This window comes from Engystomops pustulosus, chromosome 2 (genome assembly GCF_040894005.1).
Source record: "Engystomops pustulosus chromosome 2, aEngPut4.maternal, whole genome shotgun sequence".
Classification (NCBI taxonomy): domain Eukaryota; kingdom Metazoa; phylum Chordata; class Amphibia; order Anura; family Leptodactylidae; genus Engystomops; species Engystomops pustulosus.
Window position 1 is genome coordinate 236,258,051 of NC_092412.1, and position 19,982 is coordinate 236,278,032.

General features: G+C 39.3%; 1 protein-coding gene across 2 annotated transcripts in view; it reads left to right on the plus strand.

Moving 5' to 3' along the window:
- Positions 1-19,982, plus strand: part of ROBO1 (roundabout guidance receptor 1) — a 754,561-nt gene that overhangs the window by 112,094 nt on the left and 622,485 nt on the right. For both annotated transcript variants that reach the window (XM_072138539.1, XM_072138540.1), the window contains exon 2: positions 5,032-5,159. In XM_072138539.1, coding sequence (XP_071994640.1) covers positions 5,066-5,159 — 94 coding nt within the window. In that variant the 5' untranslated portion in view covers positions 5,032-5,065. The remainder of the gene's footprint in view (positions 1-5,031; positions 5,160-19,982) is intronic.

A 19,982-nucleotide genomic window follows, 5' to 3' on the forward strand; every position in this document is an offset into this window, starting at 1 on the left:
CACAAGACATCTTCTATGCCTAAAGAAGATGGGGTTCTTCCACAACCATAGTCAGGGGGCATAATTTATATTTAGAGGAGAGGAGGTTCTATCAGCATCATAGACGGGAGCTTTCTTTATACCTAAATGAGAGTTGGTTCTACCATAGACAGGGATTCTTTAATATAAGAGCAATGAGACTGTGGAACTATGTGAAAAAAGATGGCAGATCCTTTCTACATGTTCAAGAGGATCTTGGATACCTTTCTGGAGATGAGAAATATCAAGGGAATAAAATATTTTGTAGATAGTTGATGTTTATCCAGGGAGTTATTTTGACGGCTATTTTAGAGTCAGAAATAAATTTTTCGCTACTATGAGCCAATTGGCATAAACCTTGTAGGTTTTTGCCTTCCTCTGGATCAACACAGTAGGATTTTTAGAATGAAATAATGTCTTTTTTCAGCCATATCTACTACAGAAGGATACATCAAAGTGACATCCCCCCTTTGACATCCTGTTTTGGTATTTGTACAGCACAGAAAGTACCTAGTGCCCGGCCAATGAAGAAAAATTCCATTCCACAAAATCCAACATAAAGGTTTGAAGGGACGACACTTCCAAAAATGACCATAAGCTTCACAAAGGCTTCCAAAGTCATCAGATGTTGCAGTTAAGCTCTGTGGTATACTGACATACACCTCAATGTGGTAATCATAAACAGACATGACGTTAAGACTTACAACTGCACCTACGATTCCTCACGATTCCTTGACTTTTCTGGTCATGTGATCATGTCATGTTTGTGATGTGACTTTAGTTTAGAATTACTTGGTGGGTAGAATGTGAATGCACAGACTATAACGAGGGATCCATGATAAAGAATTTCATTAGATGCTGAATAATGGAATACTCATTTTTTGGAGTTTCCGGAAGGTATCTAGAGGGTTTGTAAATGGGATTATAAATTGCACAAAGGGGGCATTTATCTTAGTTATTTTTATTTTTTTTTGTATAATTGAGACTTTTGTTTGTTTGTCTATTTTGAGCCTTGTGTATGTTTGTGTGTCATGTGTTATGTTTTTTCTGTCTTGGCAAGTGAAACCTTTTGTTTCTTTTGAGACTTTTTGTTGCAAATCCACATTGACACAAGCCATGTGAGATGGTACTATGTACAGGAGTGGACACTACTGTCAATTTTGGATATTTGAGCCCATTGTTTGCATTTTTAAGCACTCTAGCCACACCCCAGGTAGATGGTGACACATGAAACTGACTAAACCTGTAAATTACCACTTGAATGAACACATGTAATTGCTTAAAAACATATTATTGAAAGCAAAACAAATTTAGAAGTCACCAACAACATTTTTATTAAACTATGAATGCAAACATTTTAAAAAAAAAAGGACAGTCAAAACTTTCAATGCCCAGCAGGTAAAATGTTTAAAATTTGAAAATGCTAACTACCGTATATACTCGAGTATAAGCCGACCCGAGTATAAGCCGAGGCCCCTAATTTTACCACAAAATACTGGGAAAACCTATTGACTCGAGTATAAGCCGAGGGTGGGAAATGCATTGGGCACAGCCTCCCCAGTATATAGCTAGCCAGGCTCTGCCACAGTGTATATAGCCAGCCAGCTCCTGCCCCAGTGTATATAGCCTGCCAGACCCTGCCCCAGTGTATATAGCCTGCCAGACCCTGCCCCAGTGTATATAGGCTGCCGCTGCTGCCAGACAGATCGCACAGAAGATATACAGGGGTCACCGGAAAGGTGAGTTTAGATATATTTATTTTTTTGACTCGAGTATAAGCCGAGTTTGGGTTTTTCAGCTCATTTTTTGTGCTGAAAAACTAGGCTTATACTCGAGTATATAATGTAATTACAATTTACATTTTAAAACAGGGTCCAAGAAAGAAAAAAAAACATGTCATATCCTGCCGTATTCAATATAATGCCCTTACATGACAAGTAGCTAAGCAGCTGTACTTCAGTAGAGCACACAATCCTTCCTCTGCACCTGTCATGTACCAGGTACAAAAAAAATCATAAAAATTAAGAAAAAAAAGACAAATGATGCATAGAACATCTGTAAAATAAAACTCAAAAATTTAAGAAGAAAAACAGAAGAAATAAAGCTACACGTCCCCGAAAGTGGAGGGACATTTTGCATGGGGGTCCAAGACCTTTGAATTTAATCTCAGATCTCAAACTTACAAAAAAGAATTCAAGAATTCTCGTAAGAGGTGGCAATCCAAGTCTTTGACAAGGTTCTACTTCACTTTTTGAACTTTTTGGCTAAGTGGCTTAAGAAAATGTGTCCGTTGAATGAAAAGATAATTATTTAAAGTGATTATTTGTCTGCTTTGTGACTTATTGTTTATCCTGTTCATTGTTACTTGCATCACGCGGCTTGTTCCAGGTCTCAAGCTGGCAAAAACAAGTTAATTACATCTCACACTAGTCTTATTGTTGTAAAATTCTTTCATTTACTGTTGCCGCGAGCCCATGAGAGAGTCAGCGTTCACAGAACAGCAATGCTTGCTAAAGAGACTTTACCTGTGGATGAAAACATTTCGGCTCTTTTTTTTCCAAATGCACTTAATACTAACAGAATTGATGTTTTTAAATATGAAACAATTACCAAAGTTGAATGAATTGAATATATTGCTGTTAGACATAGAACACCAGAGGACAACATACTTAACACAAATAATTAGGTTTTTTTGTACTAAGCTGTTTGCTTATTTAATAGGTTTTGTAAAGGGGCAAATTATTAGTTATAATACAAAGCATTGGTTTACAAATGAAATCTGTTCATAGTATTTACATAAGGAGAGAAAATAGAACTAAAACACAAAGAAACATAATCCTAAAATCCAGTATTCTGTTCTATAGATTTAACGTGTTGTAAAGGTAAAGTTATTATGCATAGTAGAGAGCTGGACAATGGCGGTGGGATCAGTCAACTATCTAAGGTGGATGGGAAACAAAAGCAACAACATTTAAAAATTTACTTGTAGACTACAGTACTCCTATTGACCAGAATCTGAGAGTTCGCTTTGAGATTTGACTAGTTATGAGCAGATCTTCTAAAGGTCGGGTTCAGCCAAGTTCGATGGAACCCGATCTTCAAACTTTTGTTAAGAGGCTTGAGTATTAAAACTAAAAAGAGAACCAAACCCTCACTGGCAATTAAATCCCAGTGATGTGTGGGCACCACCATTTTGGGGGATCATGGATCTTGAGTGAAATACAGATCCACTCAACAACACTGATGATGGCACAAAAATGAGAAATAAGCCCCTTCTGGTGTTGGGCTTTTAGGTAAGTGGGAATGTATGGGGGGGTTAGGAGACTCCTGGATTTTGAGTGAACCTTAATCACAGTAAAGAGTATAACATACCTAATATTTAATGAGTTTGAGTTTGGCTGTATTCAGAATATTCTAATCTGGATGAATGATGATTATAATAATAATAATAATAATAATAATAATTATTATTACTATTATAATAATGATAATAATTTGAAATCTTTCCATCTGGCTCTTGATAGCCAACAATAAGCCCTTTCTTAAGAGAAATATGATCCTAGATGTATGATAGCCATGACATGCTTGACCAACAGCTCACTTAATTGCTTGACTTGTTTTTGTGTATTCAATGGGGTCAGCGATGTAAACCACTACAAGACACCTCCAATTGTGGCTTATATTCCTAAGAACAAAAAGACATGTTTAAACTTGACTTGATAAAGATATGTACCCTATGTACTGTCCCAGGGTTGGAATAGCCTACTAAAGAACCAGTGGATGTTCTAGTGGGCCTAGGCTCAGGAGGACCAGCAAAAAAACACCCATTCTGAAGTTTACCAGGGTATGTTTTCTAGGGACAGATGTAATGGAGGCCTACCCATTTGGTGGTTCAAGAAACTTCTTTCCGACACGGCATTGTACTTTAGAACGTCCTACAGAAGTCAATGGGCCACATTTACTTACCCGGTCCTGTCGCGATCCAGCGGCGCATTCTTCGTTGAGGATTCGGGTCTTCCAGCGACTCACTAAGGTAGTGCGCTTGATGTCCACCAGGTGTCGCTGCTGTGCCGGTTTTCCGACGGCCACGCCCTCCCATTTCCGTTGCATGCATGCCGGCGCCGATGCACCACAATCCGATCGCGTGCGCCAAAGATCCGGGGCAATTCAGGGAAAAACGGCGCAAATCTGTAATATTCGGGAAACCCGACGAAAAATAGCGATTCGGGCCCTTAGTAAATGACCCCCAATGGGTTCATCTAGATTAGCCGACTTGACTCTTGTGTCCTTCAGTTTCTCTCTATGTAATGAATACTGCATAAAACTCCGCCTGTAGTTATATACACACTGATTTAATAAAAGTTTTAAAAATATATGGCGTGTGCATCTGATCACATTAACTTTTTATTCCTTTATATATTTATTTGCGTAGCAACATTGCATCTAACTGAAGTGAGGCCGTTTGGGCTTTATAGGTATCGTTAAAATTGATTAATTTTACTCATCTCATCTAAAAATCCAATTTACATTTACAGTATATCCATGTGTTTGTATAATGTGTCAAAGAATAAAACACCACACTGTATATATACTGCTCCTCTGTGGATCGCAACGGGCAAATGACTTCACTATTACGGCCTCAGAATGGAGATTGCAGGATTTTTAAGACAGAGAGTGAATGTTATACTGGATAATAATGGGGAGAAATAGCTGGAGACATAACTGGATATTGTCATTGTTTTTTTAATGTGTCTGCGGAGCTCGTGCAAATGATATTATCCCAACCCTTGACTTAGCACATTATGACAAAGTGTCCCCCGTTTATTATGTCTCTCTGCCGTAAGATAATTTCTCGTAAAGTACCGAATTGTGGAGTGCGGCTTTTGGTTATGAGCGCTGTTCGGAGTAAAATGCTTGCTTTTAAATGAATCGATCCATTTGTCAGTATTCTCCTTGAAATTGACACAAGGCTCTGAACACTTTCCCGTCTCCCCTCTCTCCTATTTTTTTTAGATAACATTGAGGTAATGAGCAAAACGGGGTCAAGATGAAACGGACAAGAATGCCCTCATTTTTCCTGCCAGTGTTGTCACTCCTACTATTACCATCTTTACAGTCGTTAGTCGCCCAGATAATCCCAGGTAAGATTCATAAGTAATAGAACTAGTAATGGTAATAGAATCTTTTTGTTAAAGGATGTGTTCAAACTAAGCAGATTTTGTATACGTTGTGTACTTGGTACTTGGTAGACCCTAACCTTCTGATCCAACTCCAAAAAGCAAATGTAAGCTCTCCGACAATTCACAGCCATATATAGTAAACAGTTTACTTACAAAGTACATATATATACATATTTATTATATCGAAAAGGTTCAAAAGGTAAAAAATTAAGCAGCACTCCAAATCCAATAGGTGAAGAGAGGGTGAAGTTTATTCACAGACAGGCCTCTTTTCTCCTATTGGATTTGGAGTGCTGTTTAATTTTTTACCTTTTGGATATCTTTCAAGCCCTTTTTACCTGGACTTTGGAGCTTTGTCTGCACCCCCTCTCCACTATAGGGGCTGTCAAAACTGTGCTCCTATGCACTATATATATATATATATATATATATATATATATATATATATATACACATTCCACAGATTCTTTGGTAGTTTTACCATTCCAAGGCAATCAATGTTGATATGTTGACCACCTATTGAAGTTTCGTTGAAGTTTTTATAATGTGTTAAATACAACCTTGACTAAAGGATTGTTGCTCCTGTGTTGAAGCAGACGGTGTGGCTCAGCCTATCAGACTGTAAAGATCTGACTATAATGACATTGATATATGGGAATAATATAGAGATACATGGGGGCATTTATTGGGGCATCTGCACGCCGCCAGTGGCGTGGAAGCCCTGAAGTGATTACAAATGCAAGCTTATAACTAGCACTTGTTATTATTCTCCCTTTTCTGCTACCTCCACTCCAGGGGGGTTGGGGGGAGGTAAATTGGGGGCACAAAGGGCTGGAAGGTGGGTGTGGCCATCAGGAGTAGGCCACATTAGGCGTTCGTGTCCCTGATACTGAACACTCACAGCAGCAGGTGAATTTTCACACTGACCTGTCATAGAAATATACGCTGCGCAGACCCCCAACGCATACATCATATGATAAACACCCTCCAATATTTCAATGATGCAGAAATCTATGAAGGGACATTTATAAGGATACAACAACATTTATATTTAATGGTGAGACAATCCCTTTAAAGAGATTTAAGGGATCACATGCATCACACACCCCTGTTCTGCCACAGATATGATCGGTACATTGTGCTGAGGATATCATTGTGGAGCCTTGCTTACGATGGGCACTACCTTATTTATGGGAAAAATGTTGTTTCTGGTGATACAAAAAGGGACCAAAATGTTGCACTTCTTAGTTTAAAGAAAATATTAAAAAGTACACTGGACACATTGTTTATGAGGCCAATGGATTCATAAGGAGAGGTTTTCTCCTGACCTCTTCTCAGCTGCTCATAGTGATTGATAGACTGTTTTCTATACCTGTACATTATATTCACATTAACCAATGAGTGAGACATAGGCAAGGGGCATGGGGCACTCCACCCTAGCGTGTAAGTCCCTCCTGAACTATTGTTCAAGTGGTACAATAACATTTGTATCATTGTGGCTAATGGGATAGCTGAACTGAACACATATTATTTTGCCCTTCTTCTTGTCCAATGTTCTTCTCCAATGTTTTATTTTTTTTAATAAAATGTTTGCTTTTTTGGAGATTTTTTCTCATCCAAGCATAAAGTTACAGAGTAGTTTATGAACTAACTTCTCAGTCACTGAGAAACATGTTTTTGTGATGTTATTCATCTTCTTAACCTGGTAGTTCCCGAGGTCCTGTAGTCCTGTAGGCACAAATTAATCATCAGTCACACATGTGATTCCAGGGACTTTCAGTATCTTTCTTGAGACAAACCCTTTAAAGGGAACCTATCACCACATTTCAACAAATACAGCACTAGTGACGGCTTCCTATAAAGTCCTATTAACTAACTGACACCCTTTTTTTAGCAAAATTTTTTCCCTTACATCCACATAAATCAACTTTATCTAATATTACCTGGCCCCTTCCATATACTCCTCCCCTATGTCCCAATCTTCTTCTCAGCATGTCATGTGACCAGAGTGACATCATCTAAGCCCCAGTTACATCTGCAACGCTTACCCCATGTATATATCTGATCACATGAAATCACAGCAGCCTCCAAGGACTTCTAGTCCTCCCCATCCTCCATGGAAGCTGCTGTGGTTTTATGTGATCAGATAAATACAAGCAGTAGAGATTGTAGATGTAACAGGAATTTAGATGATGTCATCCTGGTCACATGACTTTAAGTGGCCAAAGTTCTCTCTCGATGTTTTCTCAGAATATTATAGCCTGTCAATTAGGAGGCGGGGGAATACAAATAAATTTTAATATGCTTGACCCAGTAAGTGTGAATGATCATCAGATGAGTTGCATATTAGTTTACAAACTGATTTTCGCAACATTGCAGCCACACTAAGGGTCCAGTGGGCAGACCAGTAATTTTCACGTCATGTGAATGGATGTGATGTCATGACATACTTCTGGAAACATGAGTTATTTTTAAATATTTTATGTTATCAATGTTTTGACTTCTTCTGATAATATTTTTAGGACCCTTTACAGAACATTTATGTTACAGAACTGTTTATACAATAATGAACTGAAGGCTTTTAATCGTTGCTGTATGACGATAATAATTTTTTTTCCCAAAACCATGAAACATACTGTGATACTTTCATGTGGACAGACTTTGGATTTTTCAATATTTTTCTATCCAGAGATTGCACAAAAAAGTGTATTAGATGTTGAATTTCTTTTATTTATTATTTGTACCATTTTTTATGGTCACTTTTCATTATAGCAAAAATCTTCTCAGACTTTTATTTTAGCCGCCGTGTAAGCAGTTTAGCTTATTCTATTACTATTGAAGTACCTTGCAATAACTTTGCTTCATAAATCTGTCCGGTAATGTCAGCTGTCTAAAATGCTTTTACGGATGTGAATCATTTTATGTGAAGCCGGAGCTAGAGAGGAAAATCAAATGTCAACATTCAGTTGTATATCTCTCGAACAAGCAAGGACATAGAATGGTCAGGAATCAATTTACATTTCTGGCATCTCATACGACGGCGACGGGTCTGTTATCGGAGGAACAAGCATTGGTAAGCTATAGGGCAAACAGAGGATGAGGCAGGAGTCATGATACGGCAGACAGTGTGCAACAGAATGAAAAATTGCAGGTTATGGATTATGCGTTTTTGGACTGGAACACTGTTTGCAGACATGAAGTCTTCCAGAATATTGCTCAGGACAAAAATAGCTAAGTCACCCTGTGCAAATGATGGTAGGACTTTTCATATTTGACAAGTCCTTACAATTCCACAGGTTTCTTTTCATGTACGGTAATTCTTTTATTTCTTTAAGATAGAGGTGATTGCACTCAAGTCCAGAAGTGTAGGGTAACCAATAAGGATGAACGGACCCAAACCTCAAAGTTCTGTTCAGGTTCAGGTAACTGGCCATTTACCTGAGGATCGTTGTATCCCTGAGACATCATTGGGGAGCAACAATCCCAGAGTCCCACTGTCATTTAAAGAGGGGAAATTTGAGCAGATCAGGTCCGCTCCTCATTATTAGTCAACAATCATTGTATCACATACATCATTGTATCTCCCCTGAAACTCTGCAGTGTTGGAGGCTTTGTTGAAAATTTTTAGTTCCATAAAACATGCCCAGCTGTTCCTATGGTCTATTCCTCCTCTATTGTCTGTATCAAATTGGAGAAGGCACATCAATCTCCCCATCCTCATCAGTTTTCACTAATGACAGGTCGATGCGGAGAAGGTTTGGGGGGCTTGTCGGGGGATGCAGAAGGTGACCCAGTGTGTGACCAGCCTAACATATTTATTATAGTCTGCACTTTTTTTCCGGTGAAGACTAAAGCAAAAAGCGCTGCCAGTTCAGTTCTGGTCTACAGGTCAGAACTGGCAAAGTTTGTGCCCATATTCACTAATAGGCCAGAGCCTCTTCGTGTATACAGGCTCCAGACCACCAGCAGGGGGAATTTGAAGACTGACGTTTAAAACTTAATGAATTTACCACAATGTTTATAGTCAGTACAGTACATAGAACTTGTTTAGGTGAGATGGTCTAAAATGATCTAAGTTTTTCTTGCATATTTAGCACTGTTTCATACTCTAGAAGTGTGGTTAAGTAAGTAGTTTTTAACCTGCTGCATATGTAACCAGCCAACCAGGTATGTGTCACAGCCTCACGCGATACATGAGCCAACTAAAAACAATAATGCAAACCTGCTTCTCCCATTCCCAGTGTCCTCTGTATGGCCTATGGAGACCCTGTTACTATAGACAGTGTGACCAGTAGAATATGTTACTTTCCACTTCACTAAGGTAGGTCAATGAGCATCAGTTTGGAGTGCTACACATTATTACATTGATTCCATTGCTTCTGCACTACGATACAGTGGCACTTGGATAATTGAAACTAGAATAACCTCACTAAGATGTAACAGATGAACACCAAATGATTTCATTATACTGTTTGCCTTTCCAAAATCTAACAGAGTAGAGCAATTTATCCAACATATGGCAACACCAAATGCCCCTGTAATATTAAACTTAAGCCCAAGGGGTCCATATGGATTTATGCCCGGTTCCATCTTAAGCATCTTTGTAAATGATAGTTGGCCTTACGAGTAGGCTGCAGACCGTGCACTCAGGTAATAGTTGGAAGTTGAAGTAAAAGGTACATCTGTAGCGTTATGTGTCAGACACAGTTGCCCCATTGTCAATGCATTTTAGAAAGTCTGCATTTTTAGGGGGGGGCTTAATTGAAACTTTTTGTCACTGTTTCTGATATAGGCAACTGTTTGCTATGGAAAGCTTCCCCTGAAAGCTCCTGACAGACAGTACTTAAAGACTAGAGATGAGCGGATCTGCACTTCCCTTTTGTCTTTGGGTGGGCTCCGTGCAAACCAGGACACATTGCAGGATTGGCGCTAGCAACTAGTCATAGCTATGTTTAGCCAGGGGTGTCCCCTTGGCCAATCAGAGCCATGGCTAGTTGCGTAAATTTGTCAAGGTCTCATGGGGCGCAGCCGAACCCGAATGGAAAGTTCAGATCTCCCTCAATGAATTATTTTATCAAAAGGGTTATTAATATCTTTAAAACATACTTTAAAATTGATAAAGTACACAGTCCAGATTTCTGAAATCATCTTAACCTACATATACAGAAATGTTTGTTCCAGTGAAGTACTATAATATTAATATTCAGTTTTTCATTCCATGCCCATTCCACTTTTATGATGCTGGTGGATTACATTAGAGGTTTTATATCTTGACATGAAGGAAATTATTTGTTTTCAGTCTGCACATTTACTTTGCTGCAAAACGTACATCAATGAAATTACTGGGCAATGAAATAAAAGGATGCTGGTATTATGACCGGTCCTTAAATGTTATTAAACCAATGCAACTAAGGCCACAACTTGTTCCATATTCTTTGTGAGCTTTAGGTTTTACATCTATAAATGCAGTCATGTAGCATTGTCAATAGTGCAATTTTCTCTGGATTGCATATTTTTCAATACTTTGTTGACTATCATAAATCTAACACATTTATGAAAATGTGCATTGATTTTAATACACTTTTCATGGATTCCATTATTGTCTAATTCACTGCAAAAGATAATTATAATTGGTGAGTGTAGACTAAAAAAAGGTTTAATAAATGTAGATAAAAGAGTATTCTATAAAATCTCGAATGACCAGAAAAATAGCAGATCTAATACTCATAAGCAGGCACTAAAGTTCCTTCCCTACCACCAAGTGCTTATATATCACTGAATGGCACACATGGGACCACCTACCTGTCGTTGTAGGTGGTGCCAGAAACCTCAATGTGGATGCATCAACACAAGAGGTCCTTAGGCCTCACATGTAGGAGGCCATTTATAGGGTAGTGGGGAGTGGCAAAAAGTGGTAGGAAAGGGAAAATGATGGGATGAATAACAGAGGATATCAGCTTGTGGTGGGGGTACTTGTAAAAAGGCGTATCATGTCCTACCAGACCTGGAATCAAAGGGAGGAATTTGTGGTGCACTAAATAACTGTCACCCCGACCGGAACCTGTCCCTACAATGGGCACACTGTCCCTCGGCAACTAAATCACAGTACACAAGAGATGATCAGTCAGTGTGTTCCCAAAGCTGACAATCAGAAAAGACAAAATGTGTCCTAATCAAGGTATATCATAAGTATCCTGGTCACTGTATCTCTTTGGTATAGTTGGTTGGGAGTTCGTACTACCAACCTTTAGCAATTTACTTGATTTTTGCTATAAAGCCACCATACAGGAACATAAAAGAAACATGATATTTCTTGACAACATACTGGTAGTGGTTTATTAAGTCAGTTTCTGCTGACAGGTTCCCTTTAAGCCATATCTGATAACTTGCTTTCCTGTGATATAACACAACACCTTTGCCGCATGTATAGTCACTGTCCATTTGGTTCTACAGAAGTGGGAAAAATAGCCCAGACATTTGACTTTTTTTGGCACTTCGCACACTTGAATGAAGTTGCAAACCATAGATTTAGCTACATTTTTGGAAGAAGGTCAACATATCCCCATTAGGGTATTTATTGGAAGCAACTCCAGGTTCTGCTCAACCTTCCCACTCCTGGTGGTAACACCTATAATTACTGCTGACATCAATTGTGGTTATTAACTCTTTATATGCCAATGGCAAAGGCAACGCCAACAACATTTAAATCAATGGACTCTCTAAAAATAGCTGCCTGTGGTGCTGCAGGTATGTAAGTGCCAACATGCTTGCGCTTCATTGATATAAAGGTGTATTCCCACTAAGACAAGTTTCTTAAATGTACTCAGGATAAGAAAATAACGTGAACCTGTCTATATCAGTCCTGCTGTACACAATTTCAGTTGCCCCTAGACATGACCCTGTAACTTCTGACTGTAGGGTCGGCTGCCATCTTGACTTCCTGAGGCAGCAGCATGGGGACAACTACAAGCTACACACAGATAAGTTGTTTATCTAGGGAGCCACAGCAGGAAGGTACAGCAGATCTAGTGTAGTGTGGAATAGCAGAGATGTAGGAGAGCTTACTGTGTCATTGTGTGTAATAGGCATCTAATGGATCTCATCATCTCTGATCTGTGTAATCTTTGTCAACAACCAGTACAATGTTCAGAAGCTAAATGTAAGTGTATATAAACCACATTGTAAGTTCACAGAACTAGATTGATCATAATGTGTCTGCTTAGTGAGGCCCCTCCCACACCCTGGAATTTTACACTGACCAGCCAAGGGAGTGATAGGAGCTAAAACAACAATAAAACTGAGTAAATTGGGAAGTAAAGGTTAAAATGATCATTATTGTGTTAACATCACTAGGGGATTGCAATTTGAGAATTTTCTTTCAGGGAAAACCCCATTAATGGCCATTGATTTAATCTTGTGAGTATTCGGGTCAGGGTACCAAACCTGAAACAGATTTTTTAAATTTGGACAAACCCGCTCATCCATATTTAGGATTTAATTAATGTTGTGTATTGTGTTTCTTCTGTATCCTGCATTGTGAGTGCACATCTTGCCGAAACACAAGAAGGAAAAGTCTGCATCCAAAAAATAGCCAAAACTTAAAAAATAAATCAAAAACATTATTTTCCTCCAGCCATCTACATCTAACAAAGTATAATGAAACCTTCTCGCTAAGAACCCACACTTTGTGCCGCCTCCCGCTTGGTTAAGTAGGTAGTAGCAGAGGAGGATGGACTTGTATTACTCACAGTATGTGGAGCTGATTTCCATCATTTACATATAGAGGCAGGAGCATATATCACTTAGTCTTGTTCTCGCTTTCTGGAATCGCTCACATTCACCAAATAAATATTCAGATCAGATATGACGGTATTAGACAGAAAGATATGAGAGCTCGAAATCCATCCAAGGCAATTTACCTGTCAAAAAGACATTTGCTGTTGTTCTAAAATGAGCACCTGTGGAGCTCAACTTATTTCCATGATAACTAGTTCCATCTCTCCGCATTGGTTTCAATCTCATCAGAGCTTCACAGAATCCACTAAAAAAGGCAGTTTGCATTGTATTGCTCTACCCATCAATTTATTTTCAGAATAAAATCACAGGTGGCATTGTGATTTCATCCCTTCTTAGTAATTTTCATCACAGCCCTAGCCCTGAACTGACTGATTACTTTATAAAGGCAGGCATCAAGGAGTCTTCTGCTTTCTTTAGTGGATTCATGCCTGATTGTCGTCCCAGATCAAATAAAAGAAACTCAATTTTTTTTTCCCGCAGTCTATCTCCTATTATACTCAACACCAAGCCTTGGGGGGGCTTCCGTAACCAATTTTTGCCTAAAGGCTCACATAAATTCTGGCATTGATTGGTCCCTAACATCAATCGGATATATCCAGGATGATGTGATTGGTTGTGATTTAAGGTAATGGCGTTGACCTGACATGTTCATTAATAGAAAGCTCGGAACGTACAGCATATTTCCAATTATGTGTTCAACATATCTCGTAACGTTGCGCTTTAGGGTGCACTTAGAATCGCAAGCATTACCTTTATTTAAGGAATAATCTTGGTAAAAGAAATATACTGGGTGTTGTCTAGTGTAGACACTGAGTGGAAGAGGCTTGGTAGAGCTATGTCTACATTTTATTTATTTACTAACTGTAGCACCTGGCGTGGCCTGGAATAGTAAATAACTGCTCTTAGTATAAAAGAATAGAAAGGGTTAACAAAAAATATTTTATGTGTATCTATAGACTGTCTCAGACTGTCTCTGACCATATCTGTCGCTATAGTCTCTTTAAGTGACTGTCTCTGTCGCTGGATGTCTCTTTCAGTGACCACCTCTGTCGTTGGCTGTCTCTTTCAGTGACTGTCTATCGCTGGCAGTCTCTTTCAGTGACCGCCTGTCGGCGGTAGTCTCTTTCCAGTGACTGTCTGTCCCCGGCAGTCTCTTTCAGTGACTGTCTGTCACTGGCAGTCTCTTTCAGTGACTGTCTGTCACTGGCAGTGTCATTCCACTGACTGCCTGTCTCCGGCACACCATGGCAACCAATCAGAGCACAAGTTTAATTTTTGCACAGCTGTCTATAAAAGCTATACAGCTAATCTCTGAAAGGTTTACATGGGCAACTGGAACAGTTTTACCTCAGACATTTCTGATCTCTATTCATCTTACCACAAAAGTTGTCTTCTACTTATTGCCTATAGTAACCAATCACAGCTCAGAGCTCATATTAATGACCTGTGGCAGAATAGCAACCAATCATGGCTCAGCTTCTGCCACAGCAGCAGCAGCAGACAATGGCTTCTGTAGATGGTGGTTAATAAGTGGATTTTGGAAAATGCAAGGTGAAAATTTAGCCTCAAAACCTATTCTATGACGTTCCCTGCGTCACAGGCAACAACTGTGCAAAATTTGGTGATTGTATATTTGATGGTACAGATTCCTTTTGATTTAGAATTTAGATCTAGTCTTCAATTTTTGATTCTTATCCAATATATTACACAGCCTGCATTATACGGGTTAGCCTAATATCATAACATTATGTTTTTTGCAGATCATTTGGGTGGCTATGGACCTCCTTAGCATTTGAGGATGTAAGATTTTACTATTAATGGTTATTCTTGGGCTCTATGACACAGAGTGTGGGGACTCATTCACTCATTCCTCCAGCACTGTGCTCTTTATGTAAAATACAAATCTATTGAAGCATATGAAAACCTCAATATAGGCAAATACTGATGGTTCTTGGCACTATCAAAAGCTTATTTAAATAACACTATTCTTCACATTGCAGATGTGTGCTCACATCTCCGACATTATCGGAAGACACGCGCTAACATCTGCAAAGTGAAGAATAGAATTAAAACATTAAAATCAGTGAACACGGGAGCATTTAAGTGCAGGACACATTGAAAGAACAATATTCTTCACATTCCAGATGTTCTGAATATCTCCTAACTTAGCGGGAGACACGCGCGAACACCTGGAAAGTGAAGAATAGTGTTATTTCAATGTGTTCTTACAAGGAAAACATCTGTAAACATCTGGAATATTTAATTAAGCACTGTTCTTTTACTGTTCTCTATTACTAAAAAAATGCTCGGGTCTCCCATTGACTTTAAAGCTCGTATCGAATAACGGGCACCCGAGCATTTTAGTGCTCGCTCATCTCTAATGTATAACAAACCATACCACACTTTGTTCAAGTCCAGCAATATAAACCTCCAAATTCTTTGCTTTCGGCACCACAGTGTCAATCATAATACTTTTTCCTCTTCTGATCAGAACTGACAATGGCGTTAATGTCTTTTTGATTGGCTCAAGAACATTATTTTGAGGGTGACCTTGACTTTTCCATCTATTTTGTGAGAAATCACCAAGGCTTGAAAATACTATCAATACAAATGTCACCTTTCAAAGGAAGGACAAATATTACAACAAAAAAAATAGGAGAAAAAGACAGACATCCAGACTTCGTAGATGTCATTGCGGATAACGTACCAAAAATGCCATCTGTACTTCAATTGAACATCTTTATTAGTATGGCTCCTGCGGGCACAGGCGCAACCTTAATTGAGTGAGCCGAGGTAAAGTGAGAAATGCAGTCACCATGTATAGGCCTAATAAAGAAATCCGGATTTTTAATCTGGCGGCAGAGAATGTAACAATTCCCTTTGAATAATGATGTGGCTTGTAAGATGAGGCCGAGTCAAAAACACATGTGCTACTCTATTTATTTAAGTAAGTCATCAGAATGCGGCGGAGCACCGCGAGGTGACTCATGTGGACATTTACAAGTAATTTTGTCCCTATTGCCTGGTTAATAAGAAGTGACAACATTCTAGATTATGATTGATAGAGGTGATTCAGATCACGCAGGTAATTCTTTTTTTTTTAAGATCGGAAGAAAAAAAATCATTGAAAATTTTTATTCTCGCAAAGTAAAATATCTTTGAATGATATATTGGTGCATAATTACAATCTTGATGCTCTTCATAAATGGTGACCTTCAGGACCCGTTCATTCGCCTATATACAACCATGGATTTTAGCCACAATTTAGTCTCTCCTTGTCTTCCTTCCAGTATGTAGTCAAATACATCACAAAGAGAAATAACAAGTCCACATTCGAGGAGCCAAGTCTTAGTTTTTCATGTTCATTGATCTTCTGCTGGTTAAAGCATTGAGTGCATAATCAATGTATAGACTTCCGCCTTATATATGAATCAGAGTCATTTAGCTAGAAGGGATGGCTTATTGGAAAACACATATGTCTCCAAAAATGACCAATTCTGTGTGGCCTTAATGTGGACATCAGAGGAGGATGGATAGATTAATAAATAACACACCTAGAGGAAACAATGAAGAATTATAATGATGTCTTTGGTAGCTATAGCGAATCAATGATAACCTTGTGTCCACAGCCTGACATGGCAAGAGTACATTGTTAATTTAGTCATTACCCCGTTCAGGTCAATAACCTATAGTGGAAAATTCTACGTAGAGATTCCATGGTCTTAGATTTATATCATGTTGGCTTCTTAAAGAACAATCATCAATTTGTCTACTAGATTGTAAAAAAAAATGTAATGAATGAGGATCAGGCTTTGAATTTAAACAATCCTTGTAGTGTTTGGCTGCAGCTCCCTCTCATCTCCTTATTTAGAACAGACACCTTGAATGGCGCAAATAACTTTAGTACAGTGGTAGAGTAGTCTAAGCGTGATCTTTTCTAAAGTAAGTCAAAAGCTGAGAAGGGCAAAACTGTATGGAAATGATTTGGTTGATTTTGTAAGATACTTTTAGTCTGGTATAGCATTTTGCCTTGAGCATTGAGACATATAGAGTGGAGTAGAGAATAAGGGATGGCAGTGGTTTGCATTCTGGCGTGGCACTCACTTCCTTATCGAGCTCTTATTGGGGCAGATTTACTTTCCCGGTCCTGGCGCGATCCTGCGGTGCGTTGTCCGACGAGGATTCGGGTGTGATTCACTAACATTGTGCTTCCGAGTTCCTGCATGTGTCGCTGCTGCCCCGAGGTCCGCCGGAGTTCACCTTCTTCTTCCTGGTGCATGTGAGTGCTGATCTTGCGACACAAATAATTTTTAAATTCCGCGGTTTGTCCGAATCCGTAAGGGTTGTCCGACGGCCACGCCCCCCAATTTCTGTTGTGTGCAAGCCGGCACCGATGCGCCAAAATCCCAGGGTAATTTGGCGCAAAATGGAAATATTCGGGAAACCTGACGAAAGTGTGGCGTTCGGACCCTTAGTGTCCCCATTGTGTCCAAACAGGAGATAATGGTCCTTAAAATGTTGACGAGCGAAGACTTGGAATCCGCATTTACCTTTTGGAAATTTGCCAACTGTACGTAAATGAGATGTTGCTAGAAGTTACCGATGTCTTGCACATCTATGTTCCTCCTTTGAAAAGGATCCTGAATAGGGTCTGAAACGTTGCACTGGGGCTAATAAAGCTCCCATCCGTTTGTTCACATTCAATTTGGAGTGCAGTCTCTTTTCTTTTTGGATTATGTTCCCTTCTTTGGTATATGAGACAAGAATCAACACACGACTTTTAGAAAGCCTATGGTTTTACTTTGCAGATTTTTTGGGGTGTGATGATGCCATTCATAATCTCCTTCACTGTCCTGCATGACTTTATCTTTTGTAGACCTTATCGGTGACACTGTCCAACCTGTTTTAACTGATTTCCTATATATTTATATTTCTCCTGTGGTCTATAAAAAGAAACAACCCATAAATGATGGAAAACCTTTGATGTAATGTCTCCAATTTTGGTGTTTGATGTTGTCATCTATGATCTCCAGTCCTACATGTCTCAATACATCATAGACCTGATCGATGAAGTTGGCAAATCTGATTTATCTATATTCTGTTTATGAGTGCGTACTGTCAATTGTCTGTCGAAAAAAAGGAAGGATCAGTTTTGCCTATTTTTAACAGACCCAATTCTCTGTTTTTACGGGAAATAGGTTGCTACTAGAGATCTGGTAGTATCTTTCACCCACTCTTCTTTCAGATAACTACAGTTTGCACATGTAGGTTTAGGAGGACCAGCTTTCAGACATACAAGTATCCAGCTGACAGCTTTGGCAGGTGTGTGGCCGGCTTAAGGGTGGCTTAGCAATGTGACACCTATTTTCTGTAACAAGAATAAGGTACATGTAGCATTATACGCCACAATGACAAACATTTAACTCTCTTTTACCAGATGCCAAACAACAACAAGCACAATAATGGCAAAAATCGTCGGAGCTTGTAGAGATATGTACTTGATGTCAAGTCTAATTTTTCCAGCTGTCTATTGAAATTTTACGCTTTGTATTGCTGCTGAATCTTCAATCAATTTATGTAACAGTCACCTTGCAGAATATAAGTGAAATCTCTCAGTCAGCACTAGCACAACAGCCTTTTTTGTTAATTCAACATAGAATGACAGGATCTTGGCTCTTCTCCCCAGTCTGCAGTGCAGAGGCAATATCCACAAAGCTCTGAAACACATTCTCAACACATCCCGATGCCCTTGAATTCTTGAAAAGGGAAGTTTACACAATAAACTGAAATAAACATTTTAATTAAACAGTTGATTGTAAGTCAATGGTCACCTATTGTCACCGTCTTTCTCGTTGAGTGGTAATGTTCTCATATCACGGTGCGCGCCGCTAGTCTATTGTGTGCCATAATGATCGATCTGTCCCAGAACTACTTAATTATGGTAGTAACACAGACTTCTTGAACTGGAAACACAATACAGGTAACTGAACGGGAACAGACTTATTTATGATGAAGTCATAGGGAATTATAACGTGAATGTGAGACTCAAGAATTTCTGGAAAATTGGATAGCGGTAGACTAAATCAATGAAACTAGTATAAAAGGGATAGTTGAAATAAGACGCCAATGTTTCTCATTGTATTTATTAGGTAGTTAGCCAAATTAATAATTAATTGGACCACCGAGACCTTCATTGATCAACAGAATGATGGTACTTGGAGCTCGTCTATCTAAACTGCTACACTCGGCACTGTCACATATGGATAAATTGTGCTCATAACAGCATCATGGACCAACCAGTGGGAGTCCCATATATCAGACCTATTCCTTGTTTGCTTCTGGAAATGGGGAATCCAAATTTATAAAATGCGTTGCGGGGAGAGGGTGACAATTCCCAATCTCAAGGATTTTGGGGCACATTTACATACCCGTCCGAGTCGCGATCCCCGATCTGGACTGTGCCGTGTAGATCCTGCACCCGATATCCTGCATGTGTCGCTTCTCCGCTCAGGTCCGCTGGAGTTCACCTTCTTCTTCCCGGTGCATGTAAGTGCTCGGCTTGTGACACAAATTTAAATGTTAAATCCCGCGCTTAGTCTGAATCCATCAGATCGTCTGACAGCCTGCCCCCTGATTTGTGTCACGTGAAAGCCAGCGAGATTGCGACACAATATGATCGCGTGCGACACAATCCCCGGCGCAACCACTGAAACGTCAGGGAAAATGCCCGCAGACAAAAATGAGGCCGCAGGATCCTTAGTAAATAAGCCCCTTTATCTTATACAGGTATTGTCATCATTCAATAAGATGGAATGGGAAAGTGATGTGTAGATGTTCTAGGGTGGGGTTTAATTTCTGGGGCTCTTGAGACAAATCTTGAGAAAGAAAATATCATAGATACCTCTGATGCTACTCTATAGCATCACTGTGCAGAGAACAACAAAAAATGAATGGGGCTGTCAGAAGATCTTTGCAGAAAAAAAACAG